The sequence below is a fragment of the Trichomycterus rosablanca genome, chromosome 5, assembly GCF_030014385.1.
Source record: "Trichomycterus rosablanca isolate fTriRos1 chromosome 5, fTriRos1.hap1, whole genome shotgun sequence".
NCBI classification, from domain to species: Eukaryota; Metazoa; Chordata; class Actinopteri; order Siluriformes; family Trichomycteridae; genus Trichomycterus; species Trichomycterus rosablanca.
The window spans coordinates 47165760-47191611 of NC_085992.1; the positions used below are offsets into that span (position 1 = coordinate 47165760).

General features: G+C 41.8%; 1 protein-coding gene across 1 annotated transcript in view; it reads left to right on the forward strand.

Moving 5' to 3' along the window:
• The window catches only part of rnf150a (ring finger protein 150a), a 32522-nt gene continuing 6670 nt past the window's right edge, over positions 1–25852 (forward strand). The window contains exons 1-6 of the mRNA XM_062996235.1: positions 1–675; positions 9945–10195; positions 15223–15294; positions 18204–18286; positions 20053–20149; positions 23935–24127. Coding sequence (XP_062852305.1) covers positions 219–675; positions 9945–10195; positions 15223–15294; positions 18204–18286; positions 20053–20149; positions 23935–24127 — 1153 coding nt within the window. The 5' untranslated portion in view covers positions 1–218. The remainder of the gene's footprint in view (positions 676–9944; positions 10196–15222; positions 15295–18203; positions 18287–20052; positions 20150–23934; positions 24128–25852) is intronic.

Consider the following 25852-nt stretch of genomic DNA (forward strand, 5'->3'; position numbering starts at 1 on the left):
CGTGGAGCGGTGACCGTTAGAAACAGTTCGGGGCAGTTTGTGCTACAGGTGTTCGGTTAGACTTGTTTAGTGTCAAATTAATTTTAAGGCGAATGAGAAGTTTAATAATGTCAAACTTTTAGTAAGAAGAAAGTGTCATTTATGGTCTGTGGTTAGCTTATCTAGGTCGCGGTGCTAGCCGGTTAGCGTCGGTGAATGTTGTGGTGACGGTTTGAACCATGTCGGGTTCGGTGAGTAAAGCCTGCCGGAGTCTGGCTCTGTCCACCTGGCTCCTGTCCTTCTGCTTCGTGCATTTACTGTGTCTGGACTTCACCGTGGCAGAGAAGGAGGAGTGGTACACCGCCTTCGTGAACATCACCTACACCGACCCTGTCACATCTGAACCCAGAACCGAGAAGACGGAGAGCGGCCGGTACGGAGAGCACTCCCCGAAAAGAGAGGCCCGGGGCCCGGTGTTAATCCCGCTGCCCGGACACGACCGACAGGTCTGCGATAGCCAGACCAGATTCCCCGCTGCTCAGCCTCCTAACGGCTCCTGGGTCGCTCTGATAGCCAGAGGAAACTGTACATACAGGGAGAAGATCCGGCTGGCAGCCAGTCTCGGTGCGACCGCAGTGGTTATTTATAATGTAGGAACGAGCAACTCGAATGATACCATCACCATGTCTTATTCAGGTAAGTCCTGATACCTACACTACTGAAAAGTGTTCATTTATTCACTGTGCGAAAGGTAGGAAACACCCTGGACAGGTCACAGGTCCATCACAGGGTACCGGAGCTCCCGGAGGAAAACACAGACCTTGGGAGAACATACAAACTCCACACAGAAATGCCCCGGACCGCTTCACCTGTGAATCAAACCCGGGACCTTCTTGCTATGAGGTGACAGTGTTTCCCACGGAGCCACCGTGCCGCCCACCGGTGGGTCCAATTCACTGGGCGAAAGGTAGGAAACACCCTGGACAGGTCGCAGGTCCATCACAGGGTACCGGAGGAAAACTCCCACAGACACGGGGAGAACATGCAAACTCCACACAGAAAGGTCATAGTAGTGATACCTACACTACTAAAAATTATCCATTTATTCACTTGGTGGGTCCAATTCACTGGGCGAAAGGTAGGAAACACCCTGGACAGGTCGCAGGTCCATCACAGGGCACACACACTCCAATTAACATGATTGCATGTCTTTGGACTTGTGGGAGGAAACCGGAGCTCGTGGAGGAAAACCCCCAAAGACCTGGGGAGAACATGCAAACTCCACACAGAAAGGTCCCAGTCCGCTCCACCTGGGAGTCAAACCCAGGTCCTTCTTACTGTGAGGCGACTGTGTTACCCACTGAGCCACCGTGCCGCCCACCGGTGGGCCGGGTGAAAGGTAGGAAACACCCTGGACTGGTCGCCAGTTCATCACAGGGCACACTCCAGTGAACCTGACTGCATGTCTTTGTACTGTGGGAGGAAACCAGAGCACATGGAGGAAACCCACACAGACCTAGGGAGAACATGCAAACTCCACACAGAAAGGTCCCAGTCCCCCCACCTGGGAATCAAACCCAGGACCTTCTTGCTGTGAGGTGACTGTGTTACCCACTGAGCCACCGTGCCGCCCACCGGTGGGTCCGATTCACTGGGCGAAAGGTAGGAAACACCCTGGACTGGTCGCCAGTCCATCACAGGGCACACTCACTCCAATGAACTGTCTTTGTACTGTGGGAGGAAACCTACACAGACCTAGGGAGAACATGCAAACTTGACACAGAAATGTCCCGGACCGCTCCACCTGGGAATCGAACCCAGGACCTTCTTGCTGATGCCTGTTCAGTTGGCTTATGTCAAACATGTACATATTTATACCAAGGGACATGGTCAGTGTACACCAGCTCTAAGACCTGTTATAAAATGCTGTAATTTAGCATTTTTTCCTTAATTTATTGCAATGGTGTTCATAACATATCGCAAATCTTTACATATCGCAAAAAAAGCAGCAGTGCTATTGGCTGGCCAGGCGTCTACACAGACATGATTAGCTGTGTCTGGTCATGGGGGGGGGCACAAGCCCTGTAATGGAATTGGTAACCTGTCTAGTGTTTCCAGGTGAAAAAGACCCATCACAGCCTTTACAGGGATAAAGCAGATAACGAAAATATAATGATATATTAGAATACACATTTTTTTGCTTTTACACATTTGAGTTTGTTCCAAGGAGGTCAATAAATAACTGGAAATTTACAAAAAAGTTCCAAATAGCTGACGCCTGATTTGAACTAAGAGCGAATTTGCATAAGACTTCAGACTTTATTTAAGACTCTCCCTCACCTGTAGTTTAATCATGTTGGAACCCAACTTTAGGTCATGTGTTCACACACACACACACACACACACACTCACTATGGTTCACATGCGGACTATGCAGCATTTGCACACATACAGTATTTAATATTTATAAATACACGTGTGATTTTTTTTTTTACTGCTACTATTTTTTCTATACTGCTGCTGCTGCCTCTATTGGAGAGATGCCATCCAAAATTGTATTGTATTTGTGTATAGTGACAATAAAGATTCTATTCAATCTATTTATTCATTCATGTTGACTAAAACAGACAGACAGACTGACAGACAGATAGATAAGCAGACAGATAGATAGACAGACAGACAGACAGACAGACAGATAGATAGATAGGTACTTTGTTGATCCTGTAGGTTTTAGGAATAGTAATACTATATAGGGGTTAAATAGTTGTGACATGGTAGTACAATATTTAGCCAGGGATGTGTTCTTAAGTCTTTTAAATTAACAAGATTAACTCATGCTGAAACCTTAAGTCATGGATGCAAATTTCCCAGACAGCTAACCGACAGTTAACTGTTAGTCAACAAGCTCGCTTTCATAGCCCCCAATAACCAGGTTTAAATTTGTAAAAAATTTTCCCCACAAGCTACTCGACTTATTCATACCTGGCTGTCGAACTTAAATCATCTTACACAAAATCTGACGGAATGTCCTAAATGCAAAAGGGAAAGACAGCAACTAACTGTGACCAATTAAATGAGAGACATTCTCAGTCAGAACAATGCAAAAATGATTAGGGATGTCCCGATCCAATCTTTGAGATCAAGGAATTTTTTAACTGATGGGTATCGGCTTTACTAAGCCCGATCCTAAGCCCGATCCTTCGTTTTATGTCAGCGGTCAAGCAGGTGTCGTAAACGGAGAGTCCAACAGTGAAGTGTAACGTCTGCAATGTGAGCGTTTCACAAGGCGGTGGGAGCAGAGCTGCGTTCATTACAGTAGAATTTTACTGTTTATATGGTGTGTGAGTCAAGGATCACTCCGCTTTACAAAACAATAACTTTTAATCCGAGTATGAAAGAACCATAACATACAGCACGAGTTACAAGACTGAACGACATCTCAGTATCAAGCACTCTGATTGGCTTAGTTACAACACGCCTACAAGTACGGTGGCTCATAAACAAACCAGATATCATTTAACTAAACGATCTACCAATTTGATACGGCACCTAAAAAATAAACACTCAGTCGAATACAGCGAGTTTATTATTATATGATGAGAAGAGGAACCGGCTGTCCGCTAACACGGCAGAGACGCTGATTTTCCTCAGAAAGAACCTTCACTTCATTTTGAGTGTTCTCGTTTTACTACTACAACGCTGCACTAAGTTTGTTTACTTTTATTTTGTAAAAGTAAAAGAACATTAAGCAATAGCTTGGATGCAGGCAATTTTTTTCCTACATCACCGCAGAGCTATTCAGTTGTTAAACATATACACTGGATTAATTTGAATAACTGTTATGTACTTGAAGTGTGCACTGTGTGAACAGTATTATCTAGTTCTTATCTAGACAATATCTAGAAAATACAAGTATCGGTTTGAGACTCGGTATCGGATCGGGAACAAAAAAAGGATGATACTCAACTTTCTCACAAATATAAACCTGAGGACTCGCAAGAATTATTGAGCTAATACAAAGATCCCATAACTCTATGTTTCCTGTCTTGAAAGTAACTTATTAGGGCAAACAAAGCTTTAAAAGCCAAACAAACAAATAAATCCACCACAAACTACCATGTGCTTGTATAATTTACATTTACATTATTATCCATTTACATTTTATAATATTTATAATAGCAGTTAGAGTATTATTACAGCTCTTTTACTTGATTGTTCTTGATTCTTGGTTGTTGGGGGCCATGAAAGCAAGCTTGTTGACTAACAGTTATCTGTTGCTTAGCTGTTTGGGACAGTGGTAGCCTAGTGAGTAGAGCTTTGGGCCATCAGTCAAAAGGCTGAGAGTTTGAATCCTGGCTCTGCCATGCTGACACTGTCTGTTCCAGGGACGCTGAGCAATGGCTGACCCTGCGCTCTGACCCTAGCTTCCAAGCTACAAGCTGGAATATACTGAAAAAAAATGTTGTTGTAGTGTACACATGTACTATATGTATATATGACAAATAAAGGCGTTCTATTTTTATTCTGACAGCTGGGGGTCTCAGTTTAAGATGCTCAAAACAAATATTTTGTAACCTGTTTTCATTATTTTGTCCACTTACTGAATTATATATTTAGTATACAAGCATTTTCTGGACTGCAGCAGTAGTGGCTTGTTACACACCCACCCGATACCTCCACCAAACCCTCCCTTCTGAAACTCTAATGTATAAACCTTTTCGAGTCAAGTGTACCAAACCTATAGTGAGCATAAAGACTCCAGTGTTAAAAAGTGTGACACTACAGGTCTTGTGTGTTTTGATTCCTATTGGGGGAGGGACTGCTGGGTCTGTTATGACTAGGTGAGGACGGAGAACGCTCTGACAGACCTGGTATGTTAAATACACTTGGACAGTGGGCTTCACTGAAGCTTAATGAACATGACACAAATTTCAGCCAGATCTTCTAGTAGCAGATTTAAAATAGGAAGGCACCCAAGTTTCGTCAGGATCAGCGTCTAGTTTTTGCAGACCTCGAGGTGTGTGTACCACTCGGCAGCCTGATTTCTTCACAGATGTGGTGTGCATCACCCAATGACTAGTTGCAAGCTCAGCAGTTAGAAGCCGCCAGTGAAGCCAATGTAATGGGAAAGAGCTTAGAGGAAAAAGCAGCCGAAGTGAATGTATAGGCGTGTACAGGCAGCACACAGAGAACACGGTTTCAGCTGGAGGGCTGAGGTTTAATTTAACTCTTTGTTTGACTATCCAGTGTGCTTAACATTGTATTAGACCTAAGGCTCATACACAAGTCTTTAAATTATACTTATATCTAATTATACGTATATATAATTTGACAGATTTACATTTAATGATTTGCAGGTTAAAATTCACTTAGTGCATTACTTACTAAAGTATTAATAGTTTCTAACATTCTTACTAATAGCTGTATCATTCTCATTTTTTGTTTCAGTTTTGTGCTGCCATAGGGTTTGCCATTACGGACCATTTTCTGATCTGCATGTTTAAATAGACTCAGTCTTTACACTGCATGCCCTTCTTGACACTGTCCTCTTATTTATCCAGGCTTGGGACCACCACTTTTAGCTAGGTACACGTTACACCACGTGCCTTCTGTATTTGTGAGCTCAGCCTGGGACTTTTATTATTTTTTATTAGTGCTTTATCGGGGTGGCTCAGTGGGTAGCACTGTCGCCTCACAGCAAGCGGTCCAGGTCCTTTATGTGTGGAGTTTGCATGTTCTCCCTGTGTCTGTGTGGGTTTTCATCCGGAAGCTCCAGTTTCCTCCCTCAGTACAAAGACATACAAGTGAGATGAATTGGAGATACAGAATTGTACATGACTGTGTTTGACGTTAAAGACCAGTAATTACCTGTCCTGTGAGGGTAAAATCCTAATAAATAAATAATTATTACCACTTTATTCTGGTAATCAGGGTTACGTTGGGCCCAATTTCCCCAGGATCACTGGGCTTAATGCTGTAACGCACTGCATTGTGTCACATTTTAACACAGATAACCCCTGTGCCCACATCAGGCTCTATAAAGACATGGTTGGTTGGTTGGTTTGTTGGTTGGTTGGTTTAAAGAAACTCCAGAGGCCTGCACAGAGCCCTTACCTCAGCTCCATGGAATATCATTTAAGGCTTTCTTGACCAGCACCACTAATTATAAATAAAAAAAGGAGCAGAATGTCTTGTTTTTAAATGTGTTTGGTTTAAGGTGTTGGGCAGCCAAGAAATCAAAGAACAGCTGTCGGGCCTGGTATGGCCTTTAATTACAGATATTGTTAATACTGTATGCAGGGGAATGTCTTACAATGTGCATCAAAGTGCACAGTGCATCAAAATCCATAGAGCAGCATGGGTGCAGACCAGCCCAGATACCAGATACCAAGACTTTAAGGACATGTAGAGTCCATGCTTTTACAGATTAGAGCCATTATTGATAACAGCATATTAGGCATGTAGTCATAATGTTTTGGGACAATATCAGGCAGTACTTGAGGTAAGGAATAAATTCAGTGCAGCCCTTCAATATGTCACACACAGCATACAGGACGCCAATCCTTTGCAGGGCCTGAACTATCCCCCCTTAAGCAGACAAAGCCAGTCATGTCTGTATGTAGATGCTCGACTGGTTGATAGCACCGCTGGGGGTTTGAACCTTAGATCCAAGCAATAGTTGGCTAGCGCAATTTAACAGCTGCCCCATCCCTGCACCTGCCTACTTAAATCAGATGTTCTTAAATAATTCAATGTTTTAATTTTTTTAAAGATCTACATCGACAAGTTCTAGTCAGATACCACCATTTTTTTGTGACTATTACATGTTAGCCAACGTCAAAGGTGTTCATAGTGCAATTTAATTAAAATCCATCCATTTTGTTGGTAATTTTGCGTTTTAGGTCAATTTCTGCCCTTGTACAGATACTCTTGGAGTGGATAATCTCCTGATTTCAGTAAATCCTGAAGGGAAAACAGACCCAGAGAAACCCCACAGACAGACGGTCACCTCCACACTAAAGTAGCAACAGGTTCCTAATTAAAAGGCTCATGAAGGCTCTAGTACAGGGTCGTTTTTCACAGTGATCGATGCGCTCTCCAGATAATCCTGCTCTCAGCGGCACCCCAAAGCCAGCTGAATCCTCAACTCAGCACTACACAGACTGACTGGTCTCAGTGTCGACTGTGCACGCTGCTATTTTTAGACTGTTCTTTAGAATAGAAAGCCAACGAGCAATTGTTCAGAAGAGAAGGCGAGTCTGCTATCTTAGCTACAGTTACTCTGGGAGTTTGTGTTTCACATCCAGAACTGGAACTATGGCATACAAGTGTCTTACCTCAGGCATTAATGGAAGTTTCATTTTTATAATTCTTGCGAATACGAATACCTTTGTTGTCATTGCACAAGTACAATGAGATTCAGTGTGCTCTACATAGGAAATAAAATAAAATATAAAAAGTATCTAAAGGAGAAGGGACAATACACAAACATAAAAGTAGTTAAAAAGTTGTGTAGTAGTATATACAACCAGTCCAGTGGGGAAGTGTGCAGTGCTGCATTTTACACACAGAGGTAGTAAATAGGTTGTGCATAGAGGAAGTAATAGATGGTCCGGAAGTGGAGACTCCGATTCCATGTAAGATGTCCTGTGCAAAGTGCAAGTACCAAGTCAATATGGCAGTGGCATTAGCAATGTCATTTATATCAATTCTAGCTATTCTTTTACATATTAAAGCACTTAAGCATTAAAGCATAAAGTAATTACAAGTAATTCAATGCCTATGGATTTAAAATAGGGATTCTTATATTTCCTGCAGAGATCAGTCTGTCCTTTTTCCACCTTTCTTAATACTGTGCTGTTGATTTCTTCTTAAGTAGGCCAAGTAAGTTTCCTGCAATCTAATATTCTGCTCATGGAAGGCTGTAGGAACTGCTTATATGTCTCTGTAGGGACTTCTCACTGTCTGGCGTTGAGATGGAAGTGGTTTAGATTTGCTGCAGAGGCTGAAGAGTCTGAAGGGAGACCACTGATTAATGTGTAAAGGCAGACAGAACTGCTCACTGTCCATGAGACATAATATTTACCAGAAAAAGACTGGCTATTTTTAGCTGCCAGGGAGCCAAAGGTGGTCACTCATGATGTCTTTTCAGTGGTGCTCGTTAGGGCTGGCACCGATCCGATACTCTGGTCCGATATTGGCCCAATCCGTGTAATCTGATCCGATACTGTTACTTAATGTAAGTAACACTTAATGTAAATAAGGCCATTGTTTTTGTGTAAAGCAAATAACACACGAAGATACGTTCCAACAGAGTGTTGTTTATTGCCAGCTCACCCACAACAGCCATTCAGAAATTAAAACACACTGATCTACTTCAACCTTTAGCATTTTTAAAAAATCATCTACTACTGCCACATCTAAAACAGTTGTACATCTAGGGCAGTTGTAGCCTAGTGGTTAAGGTACTGGACTAGTAATCAGAAGGTTGCCGGTTTAAGACCCACTACTGCCAGGTTGCTGCTGCTGGGCCCTTGAGCAAGGCTCTTAACCCTCAATTGCTCAGTCTGTCACAATACTGTAAGTCGCTTTGGATAAAAGCGTCTGCTAAATGCCGAAAATGTAAAACATTGTTTAAACACAATAAAAATCACTTTATAAATGATAAATCGCTCACCTGAGATAAAGAAAATCTATCCCCGGCTTGGAGATCTCTCACATCCTCAATGAATAATCTATTAGTGTTGTGAAATAAAACAAACGACACCGTTTCCTGTTTAGTCACAGACGTCCTCTTCAAAATCCAGCAGGGTTTTTAATAAGTGCGCTTTGGTTTTTGATAATCTAAAAATGTGACAGAACGGAAAATCTCAACTCTAATTGGTCGTCAATTCTAATTGGTCCATCTCGTTTGATTGACATCCACATCTTCCAATAGAAGTGTTTTCCAATAGTGTAGACACTTTTGTTAAAAAATGCTGCTAAATGTTCTGTGTGTAAAAGTGAAAATAAAAACAGCAGTTTTGTATAAGTGTGATGTTGTAGCTTCTGTATTTATTCCTTTAGAATATTTGTTTCACAGTCTGAGCGCTGTTATTTAGATAGCTAGTTTACCCATGGTGCATTGAGACATGTATTATTACTGTTTAGTTGTTTGAGAGGAGAAATGACGGTATCGGATTGGTATCGGTATCGGCAGATACTCAATTTAAGGTATCGGTATCAGACATAAAAAAGTGGTATTGAGCCAGCCCTAGTGCTCATATAACCCCATCCTACTCACTTATCCCAAACTCATCTCATGGTTTAATCCTGCTGAAAACACATGTTCTGCGTGTTCTGTTCCAGGTTCTTGAGCGCCATAATGTGCACCAGAAGTTTAAACAGGTTTCCAGTTTTATTCACATTGTAATTTTGTACTTACTACAGTTTTATTAAAGCTTCTAAAATCAATTAAATCACCTAAGAAATGAATTCAATCAGCCCTACCCTTCAACATGTCACATGCACTAATGCTTTTTTTTTTTTTTTTTTAATAAGTGTCACTGTCACCTCACAGCAAGCAGCTGTGTTCAGTTCCCAGGTGGAGTGGTCCAGGTACTTTCTTTGTGGAGTTTGCATGTTCTCCCAGTGCCTGTGTGGGTTTTCTCCAGGAGCTCCAGTTTCCTCAGACAGTCCAAAACATTTAAGTGAGGTGAACTGGAGATACAAAATTGTCCATGACTGTGTTTGACCTTAAAACTTGAACTGATGGATCTTGTGTAATGAGTAACTACCTGTCCTGTCATGAATGTAACCACAGTCCTAATAAATAAATAAATGTTTTGTAAGTTCTACTGGTAAATGACAAACACATCATTAAATAACAAACCTTTAAATATCGGATTCATCATATTTTCAGATCTGATCCACAGGCAGATTTGATGCTGTGAAGATCTGTGACTTTTGTAAACTCATGGTTTCAGGATCAGAAGATGTGGTGGCCATTATGATCCCCGAGCTGAAGGGTCGTGAGATCTCTGCGCTGCTGGAGAAGAACGTGAGCGTGATGATGCACATCACCGTCGGCACACGCAACCTGCAGAAGTACGTGAGCCGCACCTCTGTCGTCTTCGTCTCCATCTCCTTCATCGTCCTCATGATCATCTCCCTGGCCTGGCTCGTCTTCTACTACATCCAGCGCTTCCGCTACGCCAACGCACGCGACCGCAACCAGGTACCTAAACACACTCCCAATCAGTGTAATGCTTACAGACAGACAAAAAATAGATTCGAGGATTCTTCAAAAAGTTTCCGCACTTTTTAAAACTGTATTTATTAAGAATTTCAATTTTCGCACCAACTTCAGCAAAAAATGTTTCGGTTGAGCTCGAAGCCACTGATGCAGCGCTGCTTTCACATCATCATCACATGAAAATCTTCTTCCCCTTAAAGTTTAATTTAGCGTCCAAAAAGGTGGAAATCAGATAGAGATAAATCCGGACTATAGGCGTCTCTCAGACACAGAAAGTGCACAAACTTTTTGAAGATCCCACATACATACAGACAGACAGACAGATAGATATGATCGATAGATATTCATGCTCGCCTATACAGCACATGAGGGTCAGCTTTAGTGTGTGTGTGTGTGTGTGTGTGTGTGTTGCATACATTCATTTGATGCATGTATGCTGTGTCTTTCAGTCTCTGTCTGTTTCTTTTTCTGTCTCTCAGTCTGTATCAGTATGTCTCTCAATATGTCTGTCTCTCTCTCTGACTGTCTGCCTTCCTGTCTGTCTCTGCCTGCCTGTCTGTTTTTTTTTCTGTCTGTCTCTCTGGCTGTTGGTCTGTTTCTTTTCTGTCTCTCCCCCTGTCACTCTGTTTCTCTCTGTCTGTCTGTCTTTCTCTGTGTGTCTCTGTCTGATATAATACTTATACTAACTATTTACATACATGGTATTACGTCTATATACATACAGTAACAATAATATGTATGCATGTGCTCGAATGAAAATAAAACACTGCAAGAATAACAGCGTCCTTTTTGTTTTATATACACTGTGCGCTGAACTGTTGATATGAGTGTAGTGCATATAAACAGTAGCAGCTTAAGTTTAACAAAAGTGTTATACAGTTACTTGAGCCTTGAGGACCTTGGTTTGATCCTGGTGTAATATAGTATAAAAATTATATATATATATATATATATATATATATATATATATACAGTGTATCACAAAAGTGAGTACACCCCTCACATTTCTGCAGATATTTAAGTATATCTTTTCATGGGACAACACTGACAAAATGACACTTTGACACAATGAAAAGTAGTCTGTGTGCAGCTTATATAACAGTGTAAATTTATTCTTCCCTCAAAATAACTCAATATACAGCCATTAATGTCTAAACCACCGGCAACAAAAGTGAGTACACCCCTAAGAGACTACACCCCTAAATGTCCAAATTGAGCACTGCTTGTCATTTTCCCTCCAAAATGTCATGTGATTTGTTAGTGTTACTAGGTCTCAGGTGTGCATAGGGAGCAGGTGTGTTCAATTTAGTAGTACAGCTCTCACACTCTCTCATACTGGTCACTGAAAGTTCCAACATGGCACCTCATGGCAAAGAACTCTCTGAGGATCTTAAAAGACGAATTGTTGCGCTACATGAAGATGGCCAAGGCTACAAGAAGATTGCCAACACCCTAAAACTGAGCTGCAGCACAGTGGCCAAGATCATCCAGCGTTTTAAAAGAGCAGGGTCCACTCAGAACAGACCTCGCGTTGGTCGTCAAAAGAAGCTGAGTGCACGTGCTCAGCATCACATCCAACTGCTGTCTTTGAAAGATAGGCGCAGGAGTGCTGTCAGCATTGCTGCAGAGATTGAAAAGGTGGGGGGTCAGCCTGTCAGTGCTCAGACCATACGCCGCACACTACATCAAATTGGTCTGCATGGCTGTCACCCCAGAAGGAAGCCTCTTCTGAAGTCTCTACACAAGAAAGCCTGCAAACAGTTTGCTGAAGACATGTCAACAAAGGACATGGATTACTGGAACCATGTCCTATGGTCTGATGAGACCAAGATTAATTTGTTTGGTTCAGATGGTCTCAAGCATGTGTGGCAGCAATCAGGTGAGGAGTACAAAGATAAGTGTGTCATGCCTACAGTCAAGCATGGTGGTGGGAATGCCATGGTCTGGGGCTGCATGAGTGCAGCAGGTGTTGGGGAGTTACATTTCATTGAGGGACACATGAACTCCAATATGTACTGTGAAATACTGAAGCAGAGCATGATCCCCTCCCTCCGGAAACTGGGTCGCAGGGCAGTGTTCCAGCATGATAATGACCCCAAACACACCTCTAAGACGACCACTGCTTTATTGAAGAGGCTGAGGGTAAAGGTGATGGACTGGCCAAGCATGTCTCCAGACCTAAACCCAATAGAACATCTTTGGGGCATCCTCAAGCGGAAGGTGGAGGAGCGCAAAGTCTCGAATATCCGCCAGCTCCGTGATGTCGTCATGGAGGAGTGGAAAAGCATTCCAGTGGCAACCTGTGAAGCTCTGGTAAACTCCATGCCCAGGAGAGTTAAGGAAGTTCTGGGAAATAATGGTGGCCACACAAAATATTGACACTTCAGGAACTTTCACTAAGGGGTGTACTCACTTTTGTTGCCGGTGGTTTAGACATTAATGGCTGTATATTGAGTTATTTTGAGGGAAGAATAAATTTACACTGTTATATAAGCTGCACACAGATTACTTTTCATTGTGTCAAAGTGTCATTTTGTCAGTGTTGTCCCATGAAAAGATATACTTAAATATCTGCAGAAATGTGAGGGGTGTACTCACTTTTGTGATACACTGTATATATATATATATATATATATATAAATGTTAAATGTAAATATATATATATATATATATACAGTGTATCACAAAAGTGAGTACACCCCTCACATTTCTGCAGATATTGAAGTATATCTTTTCATGGGACAACACTGACAAAATGACACTTTGACACAATGAAAAGTAGTCTGTGTGCAGCTTATATAACAGTGTAAATTTATTCCTCTCTCAAAATAACTCAATATACAGCCATTAATGTCTAAACCACCGGCAACAAAAGTGAGTACACCCCTTAGTGAAAGTTCCTGAAGTGTCAATATTTTGTGTGGCCACCATTATTTCCCAGAACTGCCTTAACTCTCCTGGGCATGGAGTTTACCAGAGCTTCACAGGTTGCCACTGGAATGCTTTTCCACTCCTCCATGACGACATCACGGAGCTGGCGGATATTCGAGACTTTGCGCTCCTCCACCTTCCGCTTGAGGATGCCCCAAAGATGTTCTATTGGGTTTAGGTCTGGAGACATGCTTGGCCAGTCCATCACCTTTACGTTCAGCCTCTTCATTAAAGCAGTGGTCGTCTTAGAGGTGTGTTTGGGGTCATTATCATGCTGGAACACTGCCCTGCGACCCAGTTTCCGGAGGGAGGGGATCATGCTCTGCTTCAGTATTTCACAGTACATATTGGAGTTCATGTGTCCCTCAATGAAATGTAACTCCCCAACACCTGCTGCACTCATGCAGCCCCAGACCATGGCATTCCCACCACCATGCTTGACTGTAGGCATGACACACTTATCTTTGTACTCCTCACCTGATTGCCGCCACACATGCTTGAGACCATCTGAACCAAACAAATTAATCTTGGTCTCATCAGACCATAGGACATGGTTCCAGTAATCCATGTCCTTTGTTGACATGTCTTCAGCAAACTGTTTGCGGGCTTTCTTGTGTAGAGACTTCAGAAGAGGCTTCCTTCTGGGGTGACAGCCATGCAGACCAATTTGATGTAGTGTGCGGCGTATGGTCTGAGCACTGACAGGCTGACCCCCCACCTTTTCAATCTCTGCAGCAATGCTGACAGCACTCCTGCGCCTATCTTTCAAAGACAGCAGTTGGATGTGACGCTGAGCACGTGCACTCAGCTTCTTTGGACGACCAACGCGAGGTCTGTTCTGAGTGGACCCTGCTCTTTTAAAACGCTGGATGATCTTGGCCACTGTGCTGCAGCTCAGTTTCAGGGTGTTGGCAATCTTCTTGTAGCCTTGGCCATCTTCATGTAGCGCAACAATTCGTCTTTTAAGATCCTCAGAGAGTTCTTTGCCATGAGGTGCCATATTGGAACTTTCAGTTACCAGTATGAGAGAGTGTGAGAGCTGTACTACAAAATTGAACACACCTGCTCCCTATGCACACCTGAGACCTAGTAACACTAACAAATCACATGACATTTTGGAGGGAAAATGACAAGCAGTGCTCAATTTGGACATTTAGGGGTGTAGTCTCTTAGGGGTGTACTCACTTTTGTTGCCGGTGGTTTAGACATTAATGGCTGTATATTGAGTTATTTTGAGGGAAGAATAAATTTACACTGTTATATAAGCTGCACACAGACTACTTTTCATTGTGGGAAAGTGTCATTTTGTCAGTGTTGTCCCATGAAAAGATATACTTAAATATCTGCAGAAATGTGAGGGGTGTACTCACTTTTGTGATACACTGTATATATATATATATATATATATATATATAATTTTTATAAATATAAAGTGCTGTCTGGTTGATTCTGACTCCTGGATAGTCTTTCTCTGGATTCTTCCGTTTGGGTCTTCAGGTTTCTTAAGGGCATTTTTTCTATTACTGTATACATTTTGTTGCTGGCCATCCTCTTTCTCCTTTACTTTTAACTCTTCCAAGCATATTTCTCTAATTTCCTTCGGGATCAATAAAGTATCTATCTATCTATCTATCTATCTATCTATCTATCTATCTATCTATCTATCTATCTATCTATCTATCTATCTATCTATCTATCTATCTATCTACCTACCTACCTACCTACCTACCTACCTATCTTGTCTTTTCTTATGAATTGGCTCTTCTGATAGTGTGAGATCTTCGGTTTGGTTATCTGGGTTTCGAGTAAGACGTTAGGTTTAATTTGATCAAGGATTCATTTGTTTATTTAATTTTGTTGACTCAGAGATCAAGCGAGACAGATTCTGGTCTGGGAGGTTTAGTGATTTGCACATTTTAGAATTTGCATGCTCTGAATGTGATAATTATCTCTGTTAGGTACGTCTGACCCACTTAACAGTTTTGATTCTGTGAAATAAAATGCTAAGACTTGATAATTATAGCTCAGGCTCCATCAGCAGTATTGCAGCACCTGAAGGTCTCTTCTGTTGTTTACAGAAACGTCTGGGAGATGCTGCAAAGAAGGCCATTAGCAAGCTACAAGTGCGCACCATCCGGAAGGGGGACAAGGTGACCTGTTTTTTATCCATGAACTGATTATATTTTCTAATCTTTCCATTGGTTCTAGCCTTTACCCTGCTGTCACAGCAGAAAGGTACAACGTGGCTGACGGCCATTCATTTCTATCAGGTCATTTTGATGAGTGCATCAAGCAGCATGCTATTCAAGTTAATATTTACTTAGTTAATTATATGCAAATCTATGATGCAGTAAAGTGGACAATCCAGTGGTACAGTTTCCTACCTTTAAGACCTGATTAGACCAGAAACTTGCCACCTGTGTCAGTTTACAAAGTGGGCGTGGTCAGGTTAGGATTAGAAAAGCTCAGTTAGAAATGGATATTGTGGTTCAATTAGCGATGTAGCTGTTTATTGGCATGTCAAGCCAGGTCAAATTTATTTACTATGAACATTGTCTCAAAGCACCTTTACAGAATCCAGGACCAACAGACCAAAAACCCCTATTGAGCAAGCCGAGGGCGACAGTGGCAAGGAAAAACTCCCTTAAAATTACAGGAAGAAACCTTGAGAGGAACCAGACTCAGCAGGGACCCCCATCCTTCTTGGGTGGCCTGGAGGATACTTTAAATAAATAGGATTTAAACAGATCATACAAACACAAAATTAAATTGAACTGAAAGTTATAACTAGCAAAAAAATAATAATTAAATGATTGGAGTTCTTCATTGTTCAGTCCAGTCTGTGATAAAGTCTATTGTAAGTTCTGGACATTTTTGGTGCAAACATGCCAGGTTTCCATCCCATCTAGTAGGAGCAGCATTGTTGGCACTGCAGTCTTGACTTGCAGTCTTTAACCTTGAGAGGGTAAACAGTTTTCAGCTTTACCTAACCTTGCTTATTCTTCTGGTTTTGCAAGCCTAATAAATGCAGTAAACAAACTAAGCTTATGACCCCTGTGAACAATAAAAGCACAAACGTACACAATCTTGCTGGAGAAGATGTACTGTAACCACTGATGTCAGTAACGCGTTACTCTAATCTGACCACATTTTTCAGTAACAAGTAATCTAACGAGTTACTATTTCCAATCTAGTAATCCGAAATCGCATACTTACAGAGTATGCACTAGATTGGAGGAAGTATGCACTACTCGGCCGGTAAAGAAGTACATACTTTCAGTACAGAAGTATGCAGTATGCACACAACACCGCTACGTACTACACGTGGGGACGTGATGACGTAATATCACCATAGTTACAGACTCATTACAAACCCCACTCGCCAAAATTTTGGATATTTATCGTCTTTTTGTTATTTATTTGTCTCTAAAAATGTTATTTTATTTATCTTACTTGTGAACAGAGGACTCTTTTCCGCGTCTTTCTTGTTTCTTATTCCGCTTCAATCGCCTACGCAGCTCCAGTTGCGTTACGGCAGCTGCTGAATGTAACTAATAAAGTAACTTGTAATCTAACTTAGTTACTTTTAAAATCAAGTAATCAATAAAGTAACTAAGTTACTTTTTAAAGGTAACTATGCCATCACTGACTGTAACATGTACTGAAGTTTTAGGACCTACCGGTAATACCCTAGTGCATTCATGTATCAGTGAATCAGAGCTGCTTTTACAGCATCAGCATCTTAGGCATGTGCTTTTGGCTTATCAGTGTACATTAAACATTAAAACCACCTCCTGGTTTCTACACACACTGTCCATTTTATTAGCTCCACTTACCATATAGAAGCACTTTGTAGTTCTACAATTACTGACTGTAGTCCATCTGTTTCTCTACATACATTTTTAACCTACTTTTACTCTGTTCTTCAATGGTCAGGACCCCCACAGAATAGGTATTATTTAGGTGGTGGATGATTCTCAGTGACACTGACATGGTGGTGGTGTGTTAGTGTGTGTTGTGCTGGTATGAGTGGATCAGACACAGCAGCGCTGCTGGAGTTTTTAAATACCGTGTCCACTCTATTAGACACTCCTACCTAGTTGGTCCACCTTGTAGCTGTAAAGTCAGAGACGATCGCTCATCTATTGCTGCTGTTTGAGTTGGTCATCTTCTAGATTAATCAGTGGTCACAGGACGCTGCCCACGGGGCGCTGTTGGCTGGATATTTTTGGTTGGTGGACTATTCTCAGTCCAGCAGGGACAGTGAGGTGTTTAAAAACTCCATCAGTGCTGCTGTGTCATATCCACTCATACCAGCACAACACACACTAACACACCACCACCATGTCAGTGTCACTGCAGTGCTGAGAATGATCCACCACCTAAATAATACCTGCTCTGTGGTGGTCCTGTGGGGTCCTGACCATTGAAGAACAGCATGAAAGCAGGCTAAAAAGTATGTAGAGAAACTGATGGATTACAGTCAGTAATTGTAGATCTACAAAGTGCTTCTATATGGTAAGTGGAGCTGATAAAATGGACAGTGAGTGTAGAAACAAGGAGGTGGTTTTAATGTTATGGCTGATCAGTGTATAAACCTTATTTGGATTGTTGATGACTGACTGAGGCTGATCCACATGTAATTTTTATATAATTGAATGATAGAATGCATTGCAAAATCTTTGAATAAAAAAATATAAATTTTATACATCAACTTGAACATAAATCAGATAATTTGATTATAATAAATGTAGTAATTGAGTTTTGTACCAGAGTTTATTCTAGCTAATGTTGTACTGCAGTCATTCTTGCACTCTATTCTTCCTGTCAAAAGAGCTGCAGCTACCGCCTGGGTGGCATTTATTCTCATTAGTCATGGTTCATGCCTTTTTTATTGCACCTCTGTCCTGTCCTTCTCAATTTCTGGGAAATCTCCATTAGCCAAAACAAACAGATACACACACACACACACACACACACACACACACACACACACACACACACACACACACACACACACACATATTCTCATTATTGCCTCCATGGCCCTTGTTTCTAGGAAACGGAGTCAGAGTTTGACAACTGTGCCGTGTGCATTGAAGGATACAAGGCCAATGACGTCGTGAGGGTACTGCCATGTCGGTAAGCATGAACAACCATGTTTTAAACAACTCACCATGTCTTATACAGCTGGTTCATATTCTCTGACATAATGAACAGCTTTGTGTATAGTGTAATTCCCTCAAAGCACAGGCAGACACAAGTGGTTTTCTTCTTACTGGTTTATTTGAAGGCTTCTCTCTAATTCCACCATGAAAACCAAACACACAGTAATCATGAGAACATATACTCAGTTTGACATGAAATCATCTGACTGACCTAAACTTCTACCAAAGGATATAAGTCCATGCTTATATAGGCATGTATTGTTAAAGAATATCACTCAAAATGCTTGGCTTCTAAACAAAACTACTACTACCTGTACTAAATGACAGTCTTAAAAAGAAAACAAATCCTGTATCAATAGCTTAATCAGATTAGAAGGCTGTAATGCATACAGACTCAATGGGTGTGTTCGAAAACCTAGGGAGCTGCCTTGCTGTCTTAATGTCTACATAGGCAGCTGACTTAGTAGAGAGGATTCTAATAAGTTAGTGACTTAAAAGGCAGGTTATTCGAACGCACTACTTAGACAGCGATTCCATCGGGTTTAGCATTTCGCGTTTAGCATTTAGCATCTCGCCATTAAAACCAATAAATTGAGGTAGCACAGCACGCTAACATCAATAACATCTCCCTTCATGTACCGATAACGGTTAAATTTCCTGACAAGCCCGAACTTGCAAATAAAAACACTCGATACAAGTTTATACAAGTTAAAAATCAGTAATATTTTATTTACGTTTGAAAATAACTCCATTCGTTTCTCCGCCCCGTCAGCCATGAATGCTGGGATTGTCTTGATCACTAAGGCAGCGTCGGATGCTCACTCGTTCTTGAGCCAAAATAACATTGAAATAATAAGATGCCTCAGAAGTGTGGATTTTAAGGCATCTAGGATTTCGAACAGCCTCCTTCTCGGGAGCGCACACAGGATGACGTAAAACGCTGCCTATGTAGACAGCACACTAGCTTTTCGAACACACCCAATATCCTCGAAAAACCGGGGCACCTTTAGGCCTCCAGTGCTTTATTACCAATATTTCAAAACGTTACAGAATAAATTACTAACTAACAACTTAAGTTCTTAACTAATATGCATCACCTAAGATTTCACACATTATGCCACAGATCTCCGTAAAATTCCCATTCAATTATTGATGAAACACCAAATCCACAAATCTGAAACCTATCTTCAACTGGCTGTATTTAAACAAAGTAAAGCTGACTGAGGCAAGTGCAAATCTAATTCAAATAAAAATAAAATAAGTTTTCCCAGTTAGCACAATGAGGAGGAAGTAGTAGAATGTAGATCAGTTAAAAGTATTACTATACAGTATATTAATTTTAGTATTTATCTAAACAAGTACGCACACAGATGCATAAGATCTAGTAACAAAATAAAAACAATGTAAATAAGTAAATACGATTAGTTTAAAAATGATTCATTATATTAATGGTGCTTGGGTGGTGTAGCAGTGAATTATGCTAGACCACTACTGCTGGGATTCCCTGGTTCAAATCCCCAGTGGTGCTAATGGCCTGTCAAGTACATACAGACACGATTGGTGGAGGGTGATTTTTGATAATCCTGTGTTTTGGGGTAAATAAAGTCTCTGACTCGGCATCTTGTTGTGTGGTGGGGAGACCTGTGGGATCACACACATTTTTTTCTTGGTAATAACTGCCTAGTAGAGTGGATTTGACGTTTATTCCAGACAAGCAAATAATTCTTTTGTATTTTTTAGGCATGTGTTTCATAAAATCTGCGTGGATCCGTGGCTGCAGGACCACAGAACCTGTCCCATGTGCAAGATGAACATCCTTAAAGCGCTCGGCATCCCGGTAAGACCGCATTTACAGCTTAGTGGTGAACATGAACAAAGCTTAACGTGACTTATTGTATTAAAACAACAAGCAAGTCATTTTAATAGTGGAAAGAACTTATGAGCAGTAATAATTAACGGAAGTTTAGTGCTCCTGTGTCATTCCTTTAATACAGTCCCTGACAGAAGTTCTGTCGCTTATCCATGTTGTGGAAACAAAAGCTTATAACCTGACTTTAAATTCATCCATTGGTTTTAGAAATGACTCATATGAAAGCTGAAACCCTCCCAAATGAGGTTTAATTTACGAAAATAAATTTGCTTCACTGCAGAAATATTGATCATTTAATGAACACAGAAAGGTCAGATTTTGGCAAGACAAAAGTTTTGTCGCCCACAGAAAGTAATGTGAAAATCAAACAAATAATTTACTTCAAATACAAAGATATGTTTCATAACATTGGTGAATGAAGTTGTGGTGCTATTAGAGCCATATTTAATATTTTGTGTGACTTCCATGAGCTTTAAGGACTGCATCCATGCGGTTCGACAATGATTCATACAATTTATTGATGAAGTCATCAGGAATAGCAAAGAATGCAGTCTTACATCCCTCCTAGAGTTCATCAAGATTCTTTGGTTTTTTCTTCCAAGCTTCCTCTTTCATCCTACCCCAAACATGCTCAATGATGTTCATGTCTGGTGACTGGGCTGGCCAGTCCTGGAGCACCTTGATCTTCTTCGCCTTGAGGAACTTTGATGTAGAGATGGATGTACAGTGTATCACAAAAGTGAGTACACCCCTCACATTTCTGCAAATATTTCATTATATCTTTTCATGGGACAACACTATAGACATGAAACTTGGATATAACTTAGAGTAGTCAGTGTACAACTTGTATAGCAGTGTAGATTTACTGTCTTCTGAAAATAACTCAACACACAGCCATTAATGTCTAAATGGCTGGCAACATAAGTGAGTACACCCCACAGTGAACATGTCCAAATTGTGCCCAAAGTGTCAATATTTTGTGTGACCACCATTATTATCCAGCACTGCCTTAACCCTCCTGGGCATGGAATTCACCAGAGCTGCACAGGTTGCTACTGGAATCCTCTTCCACTCCTCCATGATGACATCACGGAGCTGGTGGATGTTAGACACCTTGAACTCCTCCACCTTCCACTTGAGGATGCGCCACAGGTGCTCAATTGGGTTTAGTCCATCACCTTTACCTTCAGCTTCCTCAGCAAGGCAGTTGTCATCTTGGAGGTTGTATTTGGGGTCGTTATCCTGTTGGAAAACTGCCATGAGGCCCAGTTTTCGAAGGGAGGGGATCATGCTCTGTTTCAGAATGTCACAGTACATGTTGGAATTCATGTTTCCCTCAGTGAACTGCAGCTCCCCAGTGCCAGCAACACTCATGCAGCCCAAGACCATGATGCTACCACCACCATGCTTGACTGTAGGCAAGATACAGTTGTCTTGGTACTTCTCACCAGGGCGCCGCCACACATGCTGGACACCATCTGAGCCAAACAAGTTTATCTTGGTCTCGTCAGACCACAGGGCATTCCAGTAATCCATGTTCTTGGACTGCTTGTCTTCAGCAAACTGTTTGCTGGCTTTCTTGTGCGTCAGCTTCCTTCTGGGATGACGACCATGCAGACCGAGTTGATGCAGTGTGCGGCGTATGGTCTGAGCACTGACAGGCTGACCTCCCACGTCTTCAACCTCTGCAGCAATGCTGGCAGCACTCATGTGTCTATTTTTTAAAGCCAACCTCTGGATATGACGCCGAACACGTGGACTCGACTTCTTTGGTCGACCCTGGCGAAGCCTGTTCCGAGTGGAACCTGTCCTGGAAAACCGCTGTATGACCTTGGCCACCATGCTGTAGCTCAGTTTCAGGGTGTTAGCAATCTTCTTATAGCCCAGGCCATCTTTGTGGAGAGCAACAATTCTATTTCTCACATCCTCAGAGAGTTCTTTGCCATGAGGTGCCATGTTGAATATCCAGTGGCCAGTATGAGAAAATTGTACCCAAAACACCAAATTTAACAGCCCTGCTCCCCATTTACACCTGGGACCTTGACACATGACACCAGGGAGGGACAACGACACATTTGGGCACAATTTGGACATGTTCACTGTGGGGTGTACTCACTTATGTTGCCAGCTATTTAGACATTAATGGCTGTGTGTTGAGTTATTTTCAGAAGACAGTAAATCTACACTGCTATACAAGCTGTACACTGACTACTCTAAGTTATATCCAAGTTTCATGTCTATAGTGTTGTCCCATGAAAAGATATAATGAAATATTTGCAGAAATGTGAGGGGTGTACTCACTTTTGTGATACACTGTATGAGATGGAGCATCATCCTGCTGCAAAATTTGACCCCTTTTATGATTGGGAATGTAAGAGGTAGCTAATACTTCTTGATATTTAGGCTATTGATATTGCCTTCCACCTTGCAAATGTTTCGCACACCCCCATACTGAATGTAACCCCAGACCATGATCTTTCCACCACCAAACTTAACAGTTTTCTGGGTGAATCTTGGATCCATACGGGCTCCAGTAGGTCTCCTGCAGTATTTGCGGCGGCTGTGGTGTAATTCAACTGAAGATTCATCTGAGAAATCCACCTTCTGCCACTTTTCCAGGGTCCATCCGTTTAGCATCCATTTTGCCTTGGCAAATGCCACATGTTTTTTAATTGCCTTTTGTTTAGTGCTGGCTTCTGGGCACTGATTCGACCATGGAGGCCATTTCGAGACAGAATCCTACAAACTGTTCTAGTTGACACAGGGACTTGAGGTGACCAGGCCTGGTGGAGCTCTGCTGCAGTGGAAGAGAGGCTGGCTTTGGATTTTCTAACCAACAAACGTTCCTCCTTAGCAGTTGTCTTGCGGGGTCTGCCGGACCTGGGCTTGTCAAAAACATCTCCAGTCTCTTCAAATCTTTTTTTAATTCTTTGTACTTGACACTGAGACACATTAAAGGTGCCAGCCACCTCTGCAGTGGATCTGGTCTTCAGCCTCTTGATAATCAAGGCTTTGGTCGCAGGGTGGATTTTTGGCATGTTGTCAGAGGTGAAGTTGCAGTTCAAGTGAAGGTCTGGGGTGCTGGGGTTCTGTTTATACACACCCACTAATTAACCGATCAATTAGTGAGCACAGGTGAGGCTGTAAACTAGGATTGGGTGCATTATATGACAAGGCGACAAAACTTTTGTCTTGCCAAAATCTGACCTTTCTGTGTTCATTAAATGATCAATATTTCTGCAGTGAAGCAAATTTATTTTCGTAAATTAAACCTCATTTGGGAGGGTTTCAGCTTTCATATGAGTCATTTCTAAAACCAATGGATGAATTTAAAGTCAGGTTATAAGCTTTTGTTTCCACAACATGGATAAGCGACAGAACTTCTGTCAGGGACTGTACATGAAACCACATTAAGCCTTTTTTAACGATAAGTGTTTTAGACTTTCTCAGAAAAGCTGATTCTGAGAACCCTGAGCTGTAACACAAGTTTAAAAGTGAAACAGGAGGATATACTCCAGATAAACACAGATACATGTGGAGCTTTCAGACTGGATTTGATGGTTATTCCACACAAATGCAGATTTGTCTCATATTCGCACTTTGATGACGTTTTACTGCACCACTCAACTGCAAAACGTTTCTTATGTGAATGCGCCCTTACAGAATGAAGTGGTTACTTTAAATGAATGAATGAGGAATTTGTATTTTACAACACGATTGATTTACCACTTTTGTTGGTTATGCTTTTGCAGCCAAACGCAGACTGCTCTGATGATGTCCCCCCTGACTACGAGCTGTCCCTGGCCAGCCCTCCCACCAATGCTGTGACGGGGGCCAGTGAAGTAACTGTGAGTGAGAGCTCCATGGCGCTGGATGGCCTACCACAGCTTTACCACGAGCCAGAATCTCTCACACAGCTTGAAGAGGGCCATCACATGTCCATCAGTGAGTACCACATACCACATAATCCAGCACTGTCAACTCTCATCATCCGGATATACTGGTTAACGGTCACCTACATTTGTATACACCCATCCTGTACGGAGGATTTGCCACTGAGCACATTTGTATTTATGGTAGCCGTTTAGCCATGACTTAGCATTTTAGGTTTTATGCCTAAGTTTTTATTTAAAAATGTAATTTTTCAACTGACTTACTCACTCACTCACTATCTTAACCGCTTATCCAATTAGGGTCACGGGGGGGTGCTGGAGCCTATCCCAGCTTTTCAATGGGCTCAAGGCACACAGTAACACCCTGGACGGTGTCACACCCATTCACCTATAGAGCAATTCAGTGTCTCCGATTAGCCTGACTGCATGTTTTTGGACTGTGGGAGGAAACCGGAGCTCCCGGAGGAAACCCACGCAGACACGGGGAGAACATGCAAACTCCAGACAGAAAGGACCCGGACCGCCCCGCCTGGGGATCGAACCCAGGACCTTCTTGCTGTGAGGTAGCAGTGCTACCCACTGAGCCACCGTGCACCCTTTTTCAACTGACTGTATATCTAAATAAATAAGGCTTGATTGATGATTGAGACCAATACAAATCTAATTCAAATTAAATAAAATAAGTTTTCCCAGTTAACACATCAAGGGTGGAGTAGTAGAATGTTGAAGTGGCCAAGGTCCCATGATGGATTGACGTCAACAGGTTTAATTTTTTCCCCAAAGCTTAGAAAGGCCATTTCTAATCCCAAACTAAATTCAGGCAACCAAATCGAGTACTCTGCATATACGAGGGTTCTTCACTTTTCTACATAATCACTATCTGATGCATTTTCTCAGCGTCGTACAACTTTTTAATGCCATCAGCAAGAAATGTTTTTGGTTGAGTGTGTAGCCACTGATGCAGCGCTGCTTTCACATCATCACATGAAAATCTTCTTCCCCTTAAAGCTTCATTGAGCGTCCAATAAGGTGGTAATCAGATGGAGCTAAATCCGGACTATAAGCGTCTCTCAGTCTCTCAGACACGACCGATTACTGCTCCTCCCACCCTCACCGTTTCCAACTAAAATATAAAAGTGTGGAAACTTTTTGAAGATCCGTCATATAAAGTTTTCTACATTGAGTCGGTTGCCTCGTCTGATCAAGCACTGCTCTAGTGAGCTCCTCTGCCTTCGCTCTTCAAATCACTCTGCTTTTATTTGTCTGAACAAACCCTCAGTAACAACAGTTTTTGTTTTAGTGTCCACTTATGTGTTTTCTTTCTGAAAAATATTTTTCACTTTGCATGATGTTAAGCAAAGTAAGCCAGTCTGTGCTCCTGTACAGGGGGATGCTTGTTGAGCATTTACCTTAGGCTGGTCCATTTCCTGTCAGTCATGCCAATGTTCCACTCCGAGCTGGAACACACTGTGCCAGAGAGGGTGAATGGTGCCTTTATGGCCCTGTTAAAACCGGGCTGACTGACCGGGCACAGCTGGGATTTTGTAAGAGTGAGTTCATACACACTTGATAATTTATTAACTTCAGCACATTCTTTTCTATTATGAAAACATTTTGTTTCCTGGCCCTCGTTTAACATAATTTCTGCTTTCAAAGTCTTTTAGACTCAAAGCCAGAGTAATTTTAGGAATACCTTAACCAGTTGTGGCCTGCGTCATGCAGCCTTTGAACATTAAGACACTTCAGTGCACCTAGTTATACATTTTTATTAAGTGTA